This window comes from Triticum aestivum, chromosome 5B (genome assembly GCF_018294505.1).
Source record: "Triticum aestivum cultivar Chinese Spring chromosome 5B, IWGSC CS RefSeq v2.1, whole genome shotgun sequence".
In the NCBI taxonomy this organism is placed as follows: Eukaryota; Viridiplantae; Streptophyta; class Magnoliopsida; order Poales; family Poaceae; genus Triticum; species Triticum aestivum.
The window spans coordinates 423,801,053-423,820,621 of record NC_057807.1 but is presented as its reverse complement, the minus strand read 5'-3'; the positions used below and the strand labels follow the sequence as shown (position 1 = coordinate 423,820,621).

Below are 19,569 nucleotides of genomic sequence, written 5' to 3'. Positions count from 1 at the left end.
ACCCTGTGATAAGATACGCTCTATCACACATAAACCTCCTTATATCTTCCTCAAAACAGCCACCATACCTACCTATTATGGCATTTCCATAGCCATTCCGAGATATATTGCCATGCAACTTTCCACCATTCCGTTTATTATGACACGTTCCATTATTGTCATATTGCTTTTGCACGATCATGTAGTTGACATCATATTTGTGGCAAAGCCACCTTCATAATTCTTTCATACATGTCACTCTTGATTCATTGCATATCTCGGTACACCGCCGGAGGCATTCACATAGAGTCATATTTTGTTCTAAGTGTTGAATTGTAATTCTTGAGTTGTAAATAAATAAAAGTGTGATGATCTTCATTATTAGAGCATTGTCCCAAGTGAAGAAAGGATGATGGAGACTATGATTCCCCCACAAGTCAGGATGAGACTTCAGACTTTATGAAAAATAAAAGAAGCCAAAGAAGCCCAAATAAAAAAAAGGCCAAAGAATCCCACCAAAATAAAAAAAATGAGAGAAAAAGAGAGAAGGGACAATATGTTACTATCCTTTTTCCACACTTGTGCTTCAAAATAGCACCATGACCTTCATGATAGAGAGTCTCCTATCTTGTCACTTTCATATACTAGTGGGAATTTTTCATTATAGAACTTGGCTTGTATATTCCAATGATGGGCTTCCTCAAAATGCCCTAGGTCTTCGTGAGCAAGCAAGTTGGATGCACACCCACTTAGTTTCTTTTGTTGAGCTTTCATATATTTATAGCTCTAGTGCATCCGTTGCATGGCAATCCCTACTCCTCATGTTGACATTAATTGATGGGCATCTCCATAGCCCGTTGATTAGCCTCGTCAATGTGAGATTTTCTCTTTTTTTGTCTTCTCCACACAACCTCCATCATCATATTCTATTCCACCCATGGTGTTATATCCATGGCTTACGCTCATGTATTGCGTGAGAGTTAAAAAAACTGAAGTGCGTTAAAAAGTATGAACCAATTGCTTGGCTGAAACCGGGGTTGTGCATGATGGGAGTATTTTGTGTGACGAAAATGAAGTATAGCCTAACTATATGATTTTGTAGGGATAAGTTTTCTTTGGCTATGTTATTTTGATAAGACATGATTACCTGTTAGTATGCTTGAAGTATTAATATGTTTGTGTCAATGTGAACTTTTATTTTGAACTAGTAGTACACCCGTGCGTTACCACGGGCTTCTGAAATATATTGCTAAAGGTTTATAAAATAATTCATGTAAAATATCACAGGAAGAAACAATATAGCATGGACACAATTGCATAATAATTGAAGTCTACTTCACTTGTAATGTAAACTGATAACAAAAAGGCAAATTGCCGATGCATACACATAAATCGATGATCCAACTAAAAAATATATTACAAATTATTAAAATCTACTTGATGCGCTTCAGAAATTCTCGCACAATATCAAGAAAGTTTTTTTTCTTCATTCGCACGATGCTTGAGCAAGTATAATAAAAACTGTTTTCTAAACTCATATCCATCATGCAAAAACAATAGTAAAACACTCATGCGTTGCTACGGGCTGCTACGGACAACAATGCATATAAATGAATCAGAGAAACAATTAAAGTCGTATTCAACATCTAAGGTTATTTTTTTCCTCATACGTCTGAATGTGTTCGGACATCAAACGGGCTACTACAACCGTCTTGATAGTCCGGGTGCCCCAAATCCGGCCCATATGTAAGAAAGAAATGTTGTTATCCAGACTATTCGTGATGTTATTTCCAACATGTGAAACCAACGCAAAACCCCACCACCACGACACACCCTCTCATTTTCTCATCGGACCCTCCCCTTTCTGCTCTGTTTCTCGCCGTAGTGGGTGACGTCCGCCTCACTTTCACCATGACACCCTCTCTCCTTCACACCATACTTCCTCATAGACCGTTAAGGAGGAGTCCCCCGTAATGCCTGCCCCGCTCTCCGCCATGATCCCCTCCCCTGTGTCCGTGTGTTTTCACCACTGCCATCAAGAGGGGGGAGGTATTGCGCCGCCTGTGGCGCCCCCAAAGCCAAGAATGCAAATTTGTAAGTAAACATACCAAACCCAACCTCCGCCCCGCTCACTCTTATCACAAAATCCATCAACTTGTATTTTAAGTGAGCCGGTGATCAACATCGCCGTGGTCGGCCAGCAGCAAGGGATAAGGGCGGCAACCACCTTTCCATCTTAGTGCTAATACCTCCTGGTTCTATATTGGACCCAACCTTCATCCCGGGCTCTACAACGACAGCTCCACACTCATGTGTTCTCATGGAAAAGAAAGCTATGCATAAAAATGTTCGTCCAGAGCATGAAAAATGTCAATGGTTCTCTCCTCTTACCTCCTCACGCGCACATGCCTGATTCAATTAGATATTAGTGAATAAACCAAATAGATAATTAAACGACATGTCTGAAGCACACACACACACACAACACACAACACATAACACACACTATATATACATGGTAATACTATTCATCACCCAGGGTGGAGTATAAGTTATTCTTCACCCGAGGTAATATTACAATTGGTTCATAAATAAATTTCATTTTGTTTACAGAGGGAGTACATTAGTAGTCTTTTTAGAGATACATGAGTATTTATTCCTAGTAATAGCAATTAGCAATTTAGCATAGTACAACCATAATCTTGGAGCCGTCTATCATTTCGGTAATAGGTAGTTGCTATAAATGCAATTATGATGACTGTGTTAAGAATTTGCACAAAGCAACCCTTTTACAAACTGAACAAAATAACAAGTCAATCCCATCCACACAGCAACTGATCCATGCATTAAGGAATGGCACACAAAGTAAATAGGAATCCAAACTAACAACAAGGGACGACAACATGGATGCTATCTTATTCCTTTCCAGGATAGCAACCATATCTGCCGGGATGCATGAAATAGTCCTATTCTTTACAACTTTATAAAAAGCTAAATTTAATCCAAAAATAATTATGAAGAGAGGCTAGTAAGTAAAACTAAGTCATGACTAAACTATTGAAGGGAGAAAATGATTGTTTTTTTTCAAAGATGAATAACCCAGTATAATAAGCAGTAGCATTGTGCAAGCATCGACAGCAATACAAATAGAAGTAGCCTCTCAATCCTTTGCTATCTCTCTAAAGCTCTCTACTACTCTCTTTTATTCATCTCCCAAGACCACACATGGCAGCAACAGCACGCTCAATCTCTCTTCTTCCTCCCAAAATCAGCAGCCAATCTCTCTTCTTCCTCTCAAATCGAACATCAATAGCCCAGGCACCGTCGACCACCACACCTATCACCTTCCACAACCGCCTGGTCGTAACTGCTGCTGTCAGCGGGCGTGTGTAGGAGGAAATTAGGCTGCCCCAGCTATAAGTTGAATTGCCCGTTTATTACTGAACCAGAAAATTACATATTTTATATTTGATCAGCAACCTGCTTGGATCATCAAGAAAATAGCTTAGCTTGCCCAGAAGACATGTAAATTGCTAGACGTGTTCAAACTATTATCTACATCAATCTAGACGTGTTGTTGAGGAATATATGAAAATGATACATAGTAGAAGTCATAATTCTGTCCCAATTATCAACTTTTTGTACTTCACATACAAATTTAATTGATAAGAAATAAACTAATCAATGTAGGCAAAAAATTTACCGAAAAGTCTATCGGTTAATGTTCTCTTCATCCAGCATGACCTACTCTGTTTTCCTGCAAAATCCACAACAACAAAACTAATCTTTGTTTCTATGATGCATGACATTGAATAGATAGCACAAGTGGTCAACCGAATAGTCATCTCATGATCCAAGTGGCCAAGCCCTTCTTCCATCTCCTCCCGCCCGGTTAATCACATACAAGATCTTTATATATAGTTAGAAGCAGATGCATTTCTAGAACTCTTTAATCAATATAACGTTACTATGTATTTCTTTTCTCTTTATCCCTTCTTCCCTCTCCTCCCGCCTGGTCAATCTTCTCTAATTATTTGTTTTCAGTTTTCTTGTCAAGCTTCTAGAAAAAAATGCTCACATGAAAGAGAAAACCGATTATTTTAGAGTGGCAAAGAAAATTGAAAGATGAGACGATATCTTGATAATAATATGTGCAGATCCACTTGTGCGACTGCTTGGGTCATTGTTCAAATACATTCCCCAAATGGGCTTGCTGTTCATGGATCACAATTCAACACTTGCATTACACTTGAAATGGATTTAATCAGTCAAGAATTGTTTAATCACAAAGCATGGCCGACAGTTCGAGTAGTCAAAGGTGATGATATACGAAATTAATAATAATATAGAGCAATTATAATGTCTTGGATATAACTTCCAAACTATCCCGCAGATCTAGGTTGATCCTTAATGGCACTTATACACAATAGTAAGTGATTTTACTATAGAAATTATAAAAAAAGTGATTTGACAACAATGATTTATTAAATATGCTATTATGAGGATCAGATGTGCTCAAACAAAGTTTCCAGCCTTATCAAATTCTGAACCAGCAACAGATTGACACTTACCTACTATTTTTTTATATTATTGAAACATGAAGATAGTCTTGCCCACACACATTTGGGATTTTATTGGTGGATGCAATCAATGTACAAGTCTTCTATTTCTTGGATCAGGCCCAGTCTACATTTTTATCGGTGAAGCTTGTATTTGTTTCTTTTTCGAAAAATGTATGTGAATAATTGATATCAGAATTATCAAAGTTCAAGATGTGGGAATTATATATATTTCCGGCTATGTTCAACTTTTTTGAAAAAATTATTTTTTATCGGTGAAGCTTGTATTTGTTTCTTTTTCGAGAAATGTATGTGCATAAATTGATATCAGAATTATCAAAGTTTAAGATGTGGGAATTATATATATTTCTGGCTATGTTCAACTTTTTTGAAAAAAATATTTTTTCCCGTGGCAACACACGGGCATTGAGCTAGTGAAAAACAAAATAGCCATACACATTCCTGCAATTTTTTAAATTAATAATATAAAGAATATAGTGATAACAAAAATAAATGTTTCTATTATGAATTCATTACCCATTTATACTCGTTGGAATACCAAACGGAAGTAAACGTTGTCATTTAGATATAGCGGAATTCCAACCAGACAGCTTTATTTCAAGTGCTTCTTTGAAATCCCTTGCAAAACTTTGCATGTCTTCCAACATTCATCATCTACTCCCTCCTAAAAGTTATAGGGAGATAAGTTTTAGGGTTAGGGCTGGTTGCAATAACCTTTAACTCCTCAAAATTTGAGTTGAACTTGGAGTGTCTTTTGAGGACTTAAAATTTAGGGAAGCGCTATAGATGCCCTTACTTCTCAGATTACATTTCCAAATTTAATCAATAAACATTATGTACAATCTCAGCGGATAGAGAATGAGTAATCTATTGTCATGTCTCCTGTAATCTCCCTCACACTATCTGCATCAAAGAAAGGATGAACACAAAAGAAATTGAACTAAGCACAAATGGTAATGCAACAAAACAACTATATCCTATTATTTGAGGGGGATTTTTCCTTGGTATTTCCAAAATCAAACGCCACCTATACTACTAAAAAAACTAAAGAATGTAAAATTATGTCCTCTAGCAGCAGAAGAGGGTTTTGCAGGGAAGAAACATAAGATAGATATCTTAAGCTTGTACCCTAGATATGAGGTTATTCCATGTCCTTCTTCCTTAGCCTATCGGAAATGGTGAAGGTCAGCTCGAGCGACTGTGACGCATTCAGCCTGGGGTCGCAGTGTGTGTGGTAGCGGGAAATGAGATGATTTCAGGTCATTGTGTTGGATTCACCAATGCACTCTGTAATGTTCTGCCATGTCATTTCTAGGTGAACCCTTCCAGGGTAGCTCCCTCTCACTCATGGACATCAAACAAAGCCTCAGCCTACACAACCAGTGAAAATTCAGAACCATGCAATGCCAAAGTTGACAAGTCCAAACAATGCTATTGGATGTCTAAATGGCATGTGGTTCCATAACAACTGACGTGAAAAATCAGATATAGGTAGGTTGTTCTATGTCGAATTATGCAAAAAGTTATCATGCTTATCCGGATTGCATCGAATGGTCCTGTCTTGAACGTGCAAGATGCGCTGGTGGTGTTCCGGTGCATGGGATCGCTGACCTAGGTGACAATCAGCACTGCTTAACGCACGACTCTGATCATATGGGGGAGCTTGTCATGCATCTTCTCAGCCCCCATCCTCATGATTAGTGCCAGCCTCTCGGGCTTGTTGTGGGGATTCAAAATCTCACACGGTTTCACAAGCTCCGATGATCAAGCTTATCACTCACCTGTATAGCATAAACGAAGTCATTAGATTTGTCAATTGATTTTTTTCCGTCTAAAACAGTCATAAGATTGTGACTAACAAGATTTTTAAAACACCAAACTAATGCTCTTCATGGTTGTTGAAACACATCATTTTTCATGTCCTTCACAATATATGACAAAGATGATTATCAACAGATAAATATTATACATAAGCGTGTAGGCCACAAAACTAAAAGATCTATACATGACTTGTGAAACCCTGACTAATGGCCGCCATATTTTTCTTGGTTTCATTATCACCCAAACAGGTAGGTTGTAAGAACAGGTGACAATATAAGTCGTATTTACTGCACTTCTGTAGTTGTGTCATCTATCAACCATAAAGAAAAAAAGCAACAGACGAGGGAGTCGACCACTCCTTGGTGAACCCCTCCCGCCCATGCATGTTGTCACCAAATGAAAAGCATTTCCCCTTCGCTAGTTACAACCACCGTGTGATTTCTTCCAACAGCTGCTGGAATTATGTTGTATCTGCAGAACTGACAACTTCTAATTAGCATTTGGAAACATGTCGAGAAAACATGTAATGTTGTTGGACTATTAAGTTCAAGTATGTTGGATGCTATATGTTCATGGATTTAGCAATACGATACACACATGTTTACACAATTAAAATGAAGGGCAGTGCATACGATTCTCTTACTTTCATAGTTTAGAAACAACAGCTAGAGGTTACGCAAGAGCGTCCCCATGCCCCAGCTGCCCCTTCTGCTAGAAATAACAGTGGTAAGTAAGAAACATAACAAAAATTAAGCATGGACTCGTATGTATACCTGCAAGTCTGCAGCCAAAAGCCTTGACACACAAGAACAACAATAATAGCGAACCTGCTCGAGTCTGGGCATATACACTTGACTTCACATGCAAATCTATTCACTATATTTTTTTACCCATAAATCGCTCTTCATCATCTTCTTATTTCTCCATGAGCTATGTCTACATGACCAATCCAAGTTCACCACCTCTGTTAATGACAGATCCAACTCACAATCCCCCTTCCACTTCCACCGACACACTTAAAATTTCGAACACTTACCGGTGCACTTGTCTTCCACAGCTCATTAAAGTGGAACCTTAATATTTACATGGTGTAATGCAACTTCTCGAACTTCATCCTGGCTCATTAACTCCACCACAAAAGCGCAAACACAAAATAATGATTATACTATGTAGAACAAAGAACAAAAATGACTTCACATGCTAAATAATGATTCTGACAAGGACATACTGTTTTGAGAAGCTGATCAATACTCGTAAGATCTGCAGTAGCTACAGATGTTGCAGAAGTTGATGTACTTTCTGAAGCTTCCCCAAAGATATCACTGTCACTCACCAGGGCAATCAACATAGCCTATTGAACACATTCAAATGTCACGTTCAGTATTGATAAATTGAGAATTATTTATTTACAACCCGTGCAAGGTACTTTGTTCAGTTTTCCTCATATTGATAAGGAGAGGAGCATATAGTGTTACTTAAATATTTCAGTCTTAGAGCTAGTCTCACAAAAGTTATGGACTTTTTACACCATGAGACAGATACTTACTTAGAAGCTATGCGACACGATGATTGGATATGCGCCATAACTCACCTCACCACAAAGTTCTTCAAAGAAACTATTTACATCTAATTGAGTAACCTGCAGAGAAAACATGTAAATTGTAATTAAACATCTGATTTGATTGCGGTGTCTTGAAATAAAAAAAATGTAAGATGAGAAAATGAAAGAGAATACGATGTCAAAGTAGAACATGAGTGTGTACCTTCTTATCCATATCTTACAATAAACCGTTTATAGGACCATTTCTTTCTAATCCTCCATCTACGGGCCAGGAAGAATAGGATATTGTTGTTAGTATTGTGGATAAAGTAGAATAGAGCTGGCAGAAGGTGAAACATCAAACAACCTACCACCGGAAGAATTTCTGGATTCACAGGTAAGATAGTTGTCTTTGAAGGCAAGACTCTAAGAGGGTAGAACCCAAGCATTGTGCTACCAAGGTTAAGTGCAGCTCTAGCACCCGCTATATTAACGGTGTGTTTGGTTGAGGAACCAAATGGAATGGAATGGAATGGTTCCGTTCCGTTCCATTCCAATGGAATGGGTCGATTCCTGTCATGTGTTTGGTTGGTGTCAAAAGCTGGAACGGAATGGTTTTGTTAGTGCGTTTGGTTGAAGAGATGGAATCGGTAAATTTGTCAATGCATCGGCACATAAACTATGACACTATGCATAAACTGAATGACAACCGGATTTGACTGTGTCATAAGCATGAACTGAATGACAAATAAATTCTTCCCCTCTAAATTTGACAGTGTCACACGCATGAACTGAAGAGATGTAATTGGTAAATTTTGCAACACAAACAATTTACAATGTGAAGCATGACAAAATATATTCTTCCCCTCTAGTTCATGCTTCACCACATGAACACTATGCATAAACTGAACGTATATGGATCTAAAGTTTGGGGCGCCAGGATAGTATGGCATCGCCCAGCATAGCAGCACAAACAATTTGGAACAGGTCGAACTGCCTGCCAAATTGGACGCCGCCGTTGGCAAGAACCATCCATGACCGGGTGCTTCCCCTTTCGCTGCCGCTTGAGGCGAGCTAGGTTCCTGCCGCCGTCGCGTGAGGTGCAGCGTGAGGTGCATCGCCGCGGCGTCTTGTTTCGGGAGCCGCCGCCGCCGCCGCTCCAAATCCTGCGGTATGGGGCCGCCCCGGTGCAAGCCCTCTAGCCCGCAGCCGCTCGACCATCTTCTGTGTTGTTGATTCGGCGCAGATCGGCGGAGGGAGAGACGAGGGAGAAGCGGTGTAGTTCGACAGAGGGAGAGACGATAGAGTTTCTCTACCGAGAGCGAGCGGTTCCGCGTGATTCCATCGAATCGGAGGTATGAGTGTGTTCCGGATCTGGGCCGAATATTCGTTTTTTGGGAATGAGTGGGTTCCGGTGCTAGCTGCCCACCAAACACGGGAATGAGGCCCAGGGACGGGTCGGCCCTGTTCCATTCCACTTGATGACTCCAAGCAAACACACCCTAAATGTGCCATGTATAAACCATCAATTAACTGCTGAAAATGTAAATGTAGCATCTGAAGATATAATAATACCTTCTGCACCGAACTCAATAAATGCAAACGTATCAGCAAATCTTTCGTCGATCACCTAACATATTGTCAAAATTATTAGATCTAACATGCACCCAAGAATATAGCTATGCACACTAAGACAATCGTCAATCACCCACGGTATGGTCCGGTTCAGAGACATAAACGGTTCGTAAAATGCTGTCTGGCCTCCTCATTCACATAAAAAATGGATCTTAGTGCACAGGAAATAAATCTTCACCTGAGATTGAAGAAAGAAAATATGACGAGCTCACCTTAGACCTGACCTTGCCATGAAGAGAGACGTGTCGATGGCCGAACCAATAGAATTCCAACAAAGAAATGATGCATTTTTTTGATTACTAATTGAGCATCTCTGCGGTTAAAGGTCCCAGGCTCCTACTGTATTCATCGGCCACGGAAAACTGAATTCGCTAACTGAATCACATAAATAGAAAGCGCTTGCTCAAGGGTGGTACTTAGTACTAACTTTCCCATAATACCTAATAATAAAATCAAATAGGCATTGCACAAATGGGAATAAACTGAGAAGATGCGCGCATATTAATAGGATATGGAACAAAGATGTTTACTAAATAATATTTAGGCCAAGAAAGCGGTATAACAGTATCATTTAGCCTCAATAATTAGTGTTACCATCTATTCAGAACAGTACCCAGACAAACAAGACACTCAACACCAGGATCTCCATGCCACTACGCCACCTCCTTTGTGTCTTCCAGTTGAAAATATGCCCAATAAATTATCAAAGAAACAACAGATGCATAGGGAGAAGCTAATCTTATTTAGTAACAAAAGAATCACACACCCAGTTAAAAGCATTGAAGATATAAAGCTAAGTACTGTGAGTTCGATCTTGAGTGACAATTTTTTTTGCCAAGGTGTATTAGGATAACAAAAATTGCGCAGGGAATTAACATGCGATTTTGGCTTAGGCCTTTAAAAACAGTGTATAAACATAGCTAATAAACTGAAGTAGCACATAGGATCAATGAAATTGGTGGAGGTGAATATCCACACCCCGTGGGTAGCATGATGTATAGAAGTGGAAGAAGAATTTCCATCTCCCGTATAGGTTTTAATTATCCGTGTATTCTGCAGAAAACAGTGAACATGCATGAGCTTCAAGACCATGGTTCGTACCTACTAAAGATCGATTCGAAGCAGAGGAAGATGAAGCAGGTGTAGTATTGAAAGAACCTGAACGAACAACAAATGTCTTGGCAGCCATCGTTAGGATAGTAGGAATGCGCAGTGACGGAGCAAATCATACACAACAACAATTTAGACAGGCACGCACACACAATATCAAATAAGACAGGCACGCGCCTTGGAATAGAGCAATGCGCTGCATACCTGGGTGGCCGCACGGAGGTGGAGGGGGCTGTCGCCTTCGTACCGCTGACGGACAGATTTGCTCCCGGTTGCGCTTCTCCATGGGCTCGCTGTCTCACTCTCCCTCCTCTCTTCATCTCGTTCTCCCCTCCCCTTCTCAGCCCAAGGACGACGATGGGGACAGCTCTTGGTTGCGCTTCTCCATGGGCTCGCTGTCTCCCTCTCCCTCCTCTCTTCATCTCGACCTCCCCTCCCCATCTCAGCCCAAGGACGACGACGCAGACGGCCATCTCCGTAGCCGACCCGCTCCGGCCGGCGCTCAACCTAGTACGACAGAACGAGAAATCGGTGGCAGTGATGAGAACCTGCGGAGGGGGCGGTGGTGCGGGGTGCGGGCGTGGGCGGCAGCTGCAGGTGGAGGGTTGCCACGGGCCAACAAATAGATCTGTCACGCAGGAGATCGGGCCCCGCATGAGATCCCACAGCGGATTGTCAGTGAGGTCGGCGGCGGCGGCGGCGGCGAGGAACCTGAAAGAGGGCGGACGCACGAGTTCCGACTGCAGTTTGTCCGTCAGGTCGTCCGCGGCGGCGGCGGTGGTGGCTACGAAGCTGACAGGGCGCAACGGATCAGGATCGCGAGAAGGGTTCGGGAGTACGTGATCGCACGAGGGGAGGGGATCGGGATCGCACGAGTGTTTTTTTTTCTGCGTGCGGGTTTTTTTTTGTTGCGTGCCGGTGAGGTGGGGGTGTGGCAGATTGCTGGGAGGTAGGAGGAGGACGAAAAAAACCGAACGAAAATGGTGGGACTAAAATAAAACCAGGAGCGCGACCTATCAACTGAGATATTAGGAGTAGAGATCACTTGGATCTGAACATTCAAGCCACAATAAAGAAAATTACATTGATAAATACGCTAGGTAGCATTTCACATCAAAAATCCTGTTTTTATCATTTACCTACTCGAGGACGAGCATGAATTAAGATTGGGGATGCTTGATACGTCTTCAACGTATCTATAATTTTTTTTATTGTTCCATGCTATTATATTACCTGTTTTGGATGTTTATGGGCTTTACTAAACACTTTTATATCATTTTTGGGACTAACCTATTAACCTGAGGCCCGGCCCAAATTGTTGTTTTTTTGCCTGTTTGAGTGTTTGGCAGAAAAGGAATATCAAACGGAGTCCAAACGGAATGAAACCTTCAACGGGGTTATTTTTGGAACAAACGCAATCTAGGAGACTTGGAGTGGGCGTCAAGAAGCAAACGAGGCGGCCACAAGGGTCCAGGGCGCGCCCTAGTGGGTGGGCGTGCCCCCACCCTCGTGGGCCTCTCGTGGCTCCCCTAACCAACTTCCTTCGCCTATATATATCTACATACCCCGAAATATCCAGGAGCACCACGAAACCCTATTTCCACCGCCGCAACCTTCTGTACCCGTGAGATTCCATGTTGGAGCCTTTTCCGATGCTCTGCAGGAGGGGAAATCGATCACGGAGGGCTTCTACATCAACGCCATAGCCTCTCCAATGAGTTGTGAGTAGTTTACCATAGTCCTTCGGGTCTATAGTTATTAGCTAGATGGCTTCTTCTCTCTCTTTGAATCTCAACACAATGTTCTCCTCGATCTTTTTGGAGATCTATTCGATGTAACTCTTTTTGCGGTGTGTTTGTCGAGATCTGATGAATTGTGGGTTTATGATCAAGTTTATCTATGAGAAATATTTGAATCTCCTCTGAATTTCTTTATGTCTAATTGGTTATCTTTGCAAGCCTCTTCGAATTATCATTTTGGTTTGGCCTACTAGATTGATCTTTCTTGCAATGGAGAAGTGCTTAGCTTTGGGTTCAATCTTGCGGTGTCCTTTCCGAGTGACAGCAGGGGCAGCAAGGCACGTATTGTATTGTTGCCATCGAGGATAAAAAGATGGGGTTTATATCATATTGCTTGAGTTTATCCTTCTACATCATGTCATCTTGCCTAATGCGTTACTCTGTTCTTATGAACTTAATACTCTAGATGCATGCTGGATAGCGGTCGATGTGTGGAGTAATAGTAGTAGATGCAGGCAGGAGTCGGTCTACTAATCTTGGACGTGATGCCTATATACATGATCATGCCTAGATATTCTCATAACTATGCACTTTTCTATCAATTGCTTGACAGTAATTTCTTCACCCACCGTAATACTTATGCTATCTTGAGAAAAGCCACTAGTGAAACCTATGGCTCCCGGGTCTATTTTCCATCATATAAGTTTTCAATCTACTTTATTTTGCATTCTTTACTTTCCAATCTACATCATAAAAATACCAAAAATATTTATCTTATCTTATTATCTCTATCAGATCTCACTTTCGCAAGTGTCCGCGAAGGGATTGACAACCCCTTTATCGCCTTGGTTGTGAGGTTCTTGTTTGTTTGTGTAGGTACGAGGGACTTGGAGTGTAGCCTCCTACTGGATTGATACATTGGTTCTCAAAACCAACGCATGCTCAAGAGGTAGCAGTCTGGCAAGTCAAATATTTGAAATTATCAATAAAGAATGGTTAGATGATATATGTATATATGCATGTGTTTGCAATCCTCATGGATGTTTTTGTAATCTTACCTGGTTGGTGCTCGTTTCGCCTTTGTCAACTTCATAGGCCGTGAAGTTGCACGAGGACTGGTAGTGGTTGTTCCAGCTAGTCATGTCTTGAACTTCAAAATAATAACAAGTATAGGTTATTATGACAAGAACCAAACACAGATGTCAAAGTATACAATGCAAATCTGTCCATAATAGCAACATGGCAATATATAAGCAAGACCAAGACATGCTACAGTAACATAAAGTGCATATGCATGGCATGTGGATGGTTATGCTAGATGCACATCAATTCATCTAAAGGTTCAAGTTTATTAGCATCATGGAGTATGCTGCATTAGCAAATTGTTATATTCATCATGGGAAAAACAACAACAATATACCATAGCATGTGGATGGAGTATGCTACATGGCAAGTTTTAATTCTGCCAGTTTCAGACTTGGCGTATTTCATCATGGGTAAAACAACAACAATGTATCATTGCATGTGCATAACTAGCTTTGGACAACAATAATATAACACTATCGATATCTTCACGCAATTATATGGATGAAGTGTAGTATATATATGCCAGTTTGTATCTAACATGTGGGCAAGAACCAAACACACACATAACTTGGTCAAACTTGCCTAAGTTTGAGTTGTGACAAAGTGTGGCAAGTTGTGGGTTGGAACCAAACACTTTGTTATGGATTACAACAACAACTCAAACACTTTGTTTCAGAATTTAGATGCTTCCAAAGATGATGACTTAAAAAATATATCTACCTTAATTTGATTGACAGGTTGCACTTCCAATTTCTACACCTAGTGCTAACCGAAGATTAAAAAATATATCTACCTTAATTCTAGACAAATACAACAAATTGTCACTGCCTAGCAGTGATGAACCCTAGCGATGCAAATAAAAAAATGACAGTGGCAGCGACCTCCAACAAAAGAGGGAGGGATGATATGCTCACCTGGGTTGGAGCCGAGGTTCGCCTGCAGTCTACTCCGCCGCCGTCGCCTACTGCCGTCGCTGAAACCCTAGCATAGGGAATGCGAAACACATCTCTAATTAAAAAATCCAAATGGACTAGATGAGAGTGGGAGGCTCAGATGTGCAACTCAGGACCGGAGAACGACAACAATCACCGGAATCGGCCGGAATCGTTGCGGTGACCATGAGCGGCGAGAGAGAGGGAGAGAATGTCATTATTTGGGTTAGACCAATAAGAAAAAAGGTCACCACCTAAGAAATGTCATTATTTCCATTTAAAAATAACAGAAATTTAATAAAAGTAAACTATAACATACTATGAAAAAGATCACCACATAAAAAATAAAAATAAAAAAATTGGAAGTGTCAAACTACATATTTGAAGGCCCAAAACTATATATTTCAAGTCTTAAAGTAAAAAAGGAAAGAAAAAGTAAATTTAAAGTCTCAAAGTACATATTTTAAAAAATGTCATTATTTCCATTTAAAAATAATAAAAATTTAATAAAATTAAACTATAATATACTATAAAAAAGATCACCACATAAAAAACTAAAAAAAAGTGTTAAACTACATATTTGAAGGCTCAAAACTATATGTTCAAGTCTTAAACTAAAAAGGGAAAAAAGTAAATTTAAAGTCTCAAAGTACATATTTAAAAAAAAGTCATTATTTCCATTTAAAAATAATAAAAAATTTAATAAAGTAAACTATAATATACTATAAAAAAGATCACCACATAAAAAACTAAAAGGAAATCAAATTGGAAGTGTCAAACTACATATTTGAAGGCTCAAAACTATATATTTCAAGTCATAAACTAAAAACGAAAAAAATAAATTTAAAGTCTGAAAGTACATATTTGTAAAAATGTCATTATTTCCATTTAAAAATAATAGAAATTTAATAAAAGTAAATGATAATGTACTATAAGAAAGATCATCACATAAAAAACTAAAAATATATTTTTTGAAGTGTCAAACTACATATTTGAAGGCTCAAAACTATATATTTCAAGTCTTAAACTAAAAAGGAAAAAGAGTAAATTTAAAGTCTCAAAATATTTTAAATTTTTTCATTATTTCCATTTAAAATAATAGAAATTTAAGATATATTTTAAATAATAAATGTAAACTACAATATTTAAAATAATAAAAGTAAACTACAATATTTGAAGTCCCAAACAATAATATACTATAAAAATAATAATATAAGAATGTTGGAAAAATAACAATACTGGCGTCGGAACCAATAGTATGCCGCAACTAAACATAATAGGCTAGCGTTCCATGCTATTCCACGGCATCATTATATTACGCCTGGTCCACGCTAGCAGTTTTTTCACTAGTGCAAAGGAAACCTTAGATCTGGTCTCCCGGATCGGACAATAGCAATGCATTAGCATGCTCGACGTCATGTTTCTTCCTGGGGGCATTGCCTTGGAGGTGGATCCGGACGGAGGGACTCGTCGATCATGAAGGTGGTCGGCGGCAGCCTGTGCGGTATCATCGTTGGGGCGACCGGGGTCATGGTTGCCAACAATGGTGGGGTGAATGTTGGGCCGGGATGGTGCATCATTCAGTGGTGCGCCAGTAGGAGCACTATTCACATGTGTGGAGTGTCAGATGAGCCATGTTGGTTGTTTCTCGTGCATTTGAAGCGGCATATGTCTGCCTTCCTTTGGACATGTCATTCATTTTTGGTGTCGATGAGGTTAGCGAATATAGCCATGACAAACAAAATCAATGTGATAGTTTTGGTCTGCACTTTGGTATTGGGGAAAGGGAAGCCCGAGTGCTCGTCTATGTGTGTCATGTGTTGTTGGCCTTATCGGCGTCTTATATGTCATGTGGTGCTTTACATCTGGTCTAGCTATGTGTGGCTTGTTGTTGTTCAGTTTTTCGCTTGGTTTCCTTCAATAAACCAAGCACTGTGGGTCATTGTACTGCCTTCTTCTTTATATTGAATATAGCAACTTTCATGTTATCGTTCACACACAAAATATATAACCTAAAAAATATGTGTCGACCTCCACCACCCTAGGGTCAAGTTTCACGGCATTGACCCCCTCTCGTCGACATGACCGACGACGATGTATAGATGATCTACACAATATAGAACCATCATTTATCGAATTTCACCTAAACATAAAAAATAATATTTCCAAGTCCCACTTTTTTATTTAAATTATTATTTTTTGTTCTCTAGCAAAATTGTGAATTGTGAATCACTCCAACATACAAGTATTGTTTTGTTTGAGATTTTTGCTAATTCAATTAAGTTTCTGACTAAATCGAGGTCAACGTTCGTATCCATTCGGTCTCCCATTGCGACTGCCCGGGCTATTAGTATTTCTCCACCTCTCGGCGTTGCCGCCGGTCCGCCTCTTCTCTGGCGACCTTAGATCCATGGAGGTATGGTGGACCTCGGCCCTTGCTGGCGGGAGTGTTCTTACTCCGTTTGTAGGTGTTTTTAGGTATATTAGATTTTGTGTCCTTCTCGGGAAGGCGGGGCGGTGGCGGCTCCGTGAAGATGGAATAGGGTCCTTCCCGCCTAGCCTCTATCTCGGAGGTGCATCGAGCATCGTCGAAGGGCGTGTGGAGGTGCATCTCCGCCGGCTTGTGGGTTCCGATGGGTGTTGGTCTTCGATGGATCTCCATGAATCTCATCTTCGTTTGTGTGTTTACATGTTAAATCCTTTCGATCTACGATTCTCTTCATCTGTGTCAGTTGTTATTCTGGTTCATTGATTATGTGAGGTCTTAGTATGACGACTTCCTGACTGTCTACTGCAACAAGTTTTGTCTGGCTTGACGAGCAAAGGGTGAGGGCGGCGGCGCACATTCGTCTCGCTCGAATGTTTGTAGTCGTCGATAAATGATCTACGAACTTGGATGTAATTTCTATCAGTGTGAATGCTCCTTAGGGCATATATATTGGTGGCATATGGACACATATGCCCCATGACAAAAAGTAATTTGAAGCACCTACATTAACTTTTCCTCTCCAATGCAAGCTATCACTAGTGGGCCTCATTAAGAAATGACTCTAGTACACATGCATCTCTATTTTTCGCTCTAACCTTTTCAGTTTTTGTCACCGGACCACGCTTTTTCTCTTCAAGCACCCGCTTCCTAGAGAGGATCCTGCTTCCCTATCCGAACCTACTTTACGTCATATCCGATCCTACATGGCATGCGAGGCATCACCTTGAGGCTATGCATTGTACATGTCCTTATAATATGATAACAAATGATGAATATATCATAAGTTTTATTTTAAGTTTTTGACTCTTTTTCTACTAGAAAAAAAATTAAAGTGAGCATGTGTTCATCGAGCCCGAGAGGAAAACTGACCATCTCACCAGTTGCTTTCGATTGAATCATTGAAACCCGACCCGCACCAGATCTCTCCAGATCTTATCGCCAGCTCTCTTTCGGTAACGGCGACCTGCCAACAAACAGACCAGATCGGAAATGCCAATTTCTGCTCCGGAATTATCGCGACGTTTGCTGTGGGCAGCTCTCGTCGCTCCGCTCGCCGCTGTGCTCTACCAATTCCCGATCCACGCCCTGTACACAAAGGCCGTCCCCGCCACCGCCGCCATGGACGCCGGCGCCGAGCTGGAGCTGGAGTACGATATGCCGGGCGTCCTGCGCGTGCACAAGAGCGGCCGCGTCGAGCGCTTCGACGGCGTCGAGACCGTCCCGCCCTCCCCCTCCGGGGACCCTGCCAACGGCGTCGCTTCCAAGGACGTGGTCCTTGACCCCGCGGCCAACATCTCCGCCCGCCTCTACCTCCCCTCCGCCGTCGCCGCCGCGGAGCCCGGCAAGAAGTTCCCCGTCGTCATCTTCTTCCACGGCGGCGCGTTCTTCGTCCACACCGCCGCCTCCCCGCTCTACCATAGGTACTGCGCCTCCCTCGCCGCCGCGGTCCCCGCCGTCGTCGTCTCGGTCGACTACCGTCTCGCCCCGGAGCACCCACTCCCGGCCGCCTACGACGACGCCTTCGCGGCCCTCAAGGCGGTCGTCAGCGCGTGCCGCCCCAACGGCGCCGAGCCCTGGCTCGCCGCGCACGGCGACGCCTCCCGCGTCGTCCTCGCGGGCGACAGCGCCGGCGCCAACATGGCGCACGCCACGGCGATACGGCTGGGGAAGGAGCGCATCGACGGCTACGGCGACAAGGTCAGCGGCGTGGCGCTCCTGAACCCCTACTTCTGGGGGAAAGAGCCGGTGGGCGGGGAGCCGACCGACGCCGGGTACCGCGGCGGCTTCGAGCGCGCGTGGGAGGTCATCTGCAGCGGCAAGTTCGGGCCCGACCACCCGTACATCAACCCGGCGGCATCCCCGGAGGAGTGGAGGCAGCTCGGGAGCGGCCGCGTGCTGGTCACCACGGCGGAGCACTGCTGGTTCGTGGAGCGGGCGCGCGCGTACGCGGAGGGGATCAAGGCGTGCGGGTGGGACGGCGAGCTCCAGTTCCACGAGGCCAAGGGCGAGGCGCATGTCTACTTCTTGCCCAAGTACGACTCCGACACTGCCGTCAAGGAGCTCGCCATGGTGGCGGATTTCGTCAGGCGCTGTTAGAGATTTTGCTCATTCGCCCGGTGAATGATTCAGCAACAAAGGAGCACACAGTTTGTGATGTATTTCATGTTTTTCCTGTTACAAATTTGTATGAAGTTCATAAGACAGGTTGATGAATACTTCTTCTGATTACAATTAACACGAAGCAAGGGATCAATATTTGCAATGGCAACAAAAGCACACGGCTCACCCGCAAAAAAAAAAAAAAAAAAAAGCACACGGCAGTGTCCTCTGACCTCCGAATGAACAACTGCCAACAAGGAAGCGTCCGCTCGGTCCATCAGGCTGGTCATAGTGGGAGTAACATAGATGTCACATAAGCAACAATATTGATGTGGCAACTAGTTAATAAGGGAAGAGGCAAATAGAGTAACCTAATATGTTACCATCACATAACGCTTTCCAATGCAAAAATGAGTCTACAAGACAATAAATGAACATGTGTATGTTACTATACATATGACACTTTCCAATATAAGGATAGTAACATAGAGTAGTAACGTATGCATGTTACTACTCTAAGTTACTCCCCACTATGACCAGCCTCAGAGTTGAAGACTCA

The 19,569-nt window shown here is 41.9% G+C and overlaps 1 protein-coding gene and 1 long non-coding RNA gene across 4 annotated transcripts; one reads left to right on the top strand and one right to left on the bottom strand.

Moving 5' to 3' along the window:
- Positions 1 to 5,306: 5,306 nt before the first annotated feature.
- LOC123112242 (uncharacterized) lies at positions 5,307 to 9,276 on the bottom strand. Of its 3 annotated transcripts, none has more exons than XR_006455283.1 (4): positions 7,927 to 9,276; positions 7,609 to 7,731; positions 7,024 to 7,507; positions 5,307 to 6,851 (listed from the first exon to the last, which is right to left on the bottom strand). It is a non-coding gene; the product is annotated as an uncharacterized lncRNA (long non-coding RNA). The 3 variants fall into 3 exon arrangements; XR_006455284.1 differs by having other exon boundaries at positions 5,307 to 7,507; positions 7,927 to 8,019; positions 8,144 to 9,276; XR_006455281.1 differs by having other exon boundaries at positions 5,307 to 7,507.
- An 8,532-nt stretch (positions 9,277 to 17,808) lies between these two features.
- Positions 17,809 to 19,179, top strand: LOC123112241 (probable carboxylesterase 7). The gene has a single exon (XM_044533181.1). The coding sequence runs from the start codon at positions 17,901 to 17,903 to the stop codon at positions 19,005 to 19,007; it is 1,107 nt and encodes a 368-aa protein (XP_044389116.1). The 5' UTR covers positions 17,809 to 17,900; the 3' UTR covers positions 19,008 to 19,179.
- The last annotated feature ends 390 nt before the right edge of the window (positions 19,180 to 19,569 follow it).

What these genes read in the sequence shown, in the direction of transcription:
- LOC123112241 (XM_044533181.1), top strand. Translation starts at nt 17,901, where the DNA reads ATGCCAATTTCTGCTCCGGAATTATCGCGACGTTTGCTGTGGGCAGCT.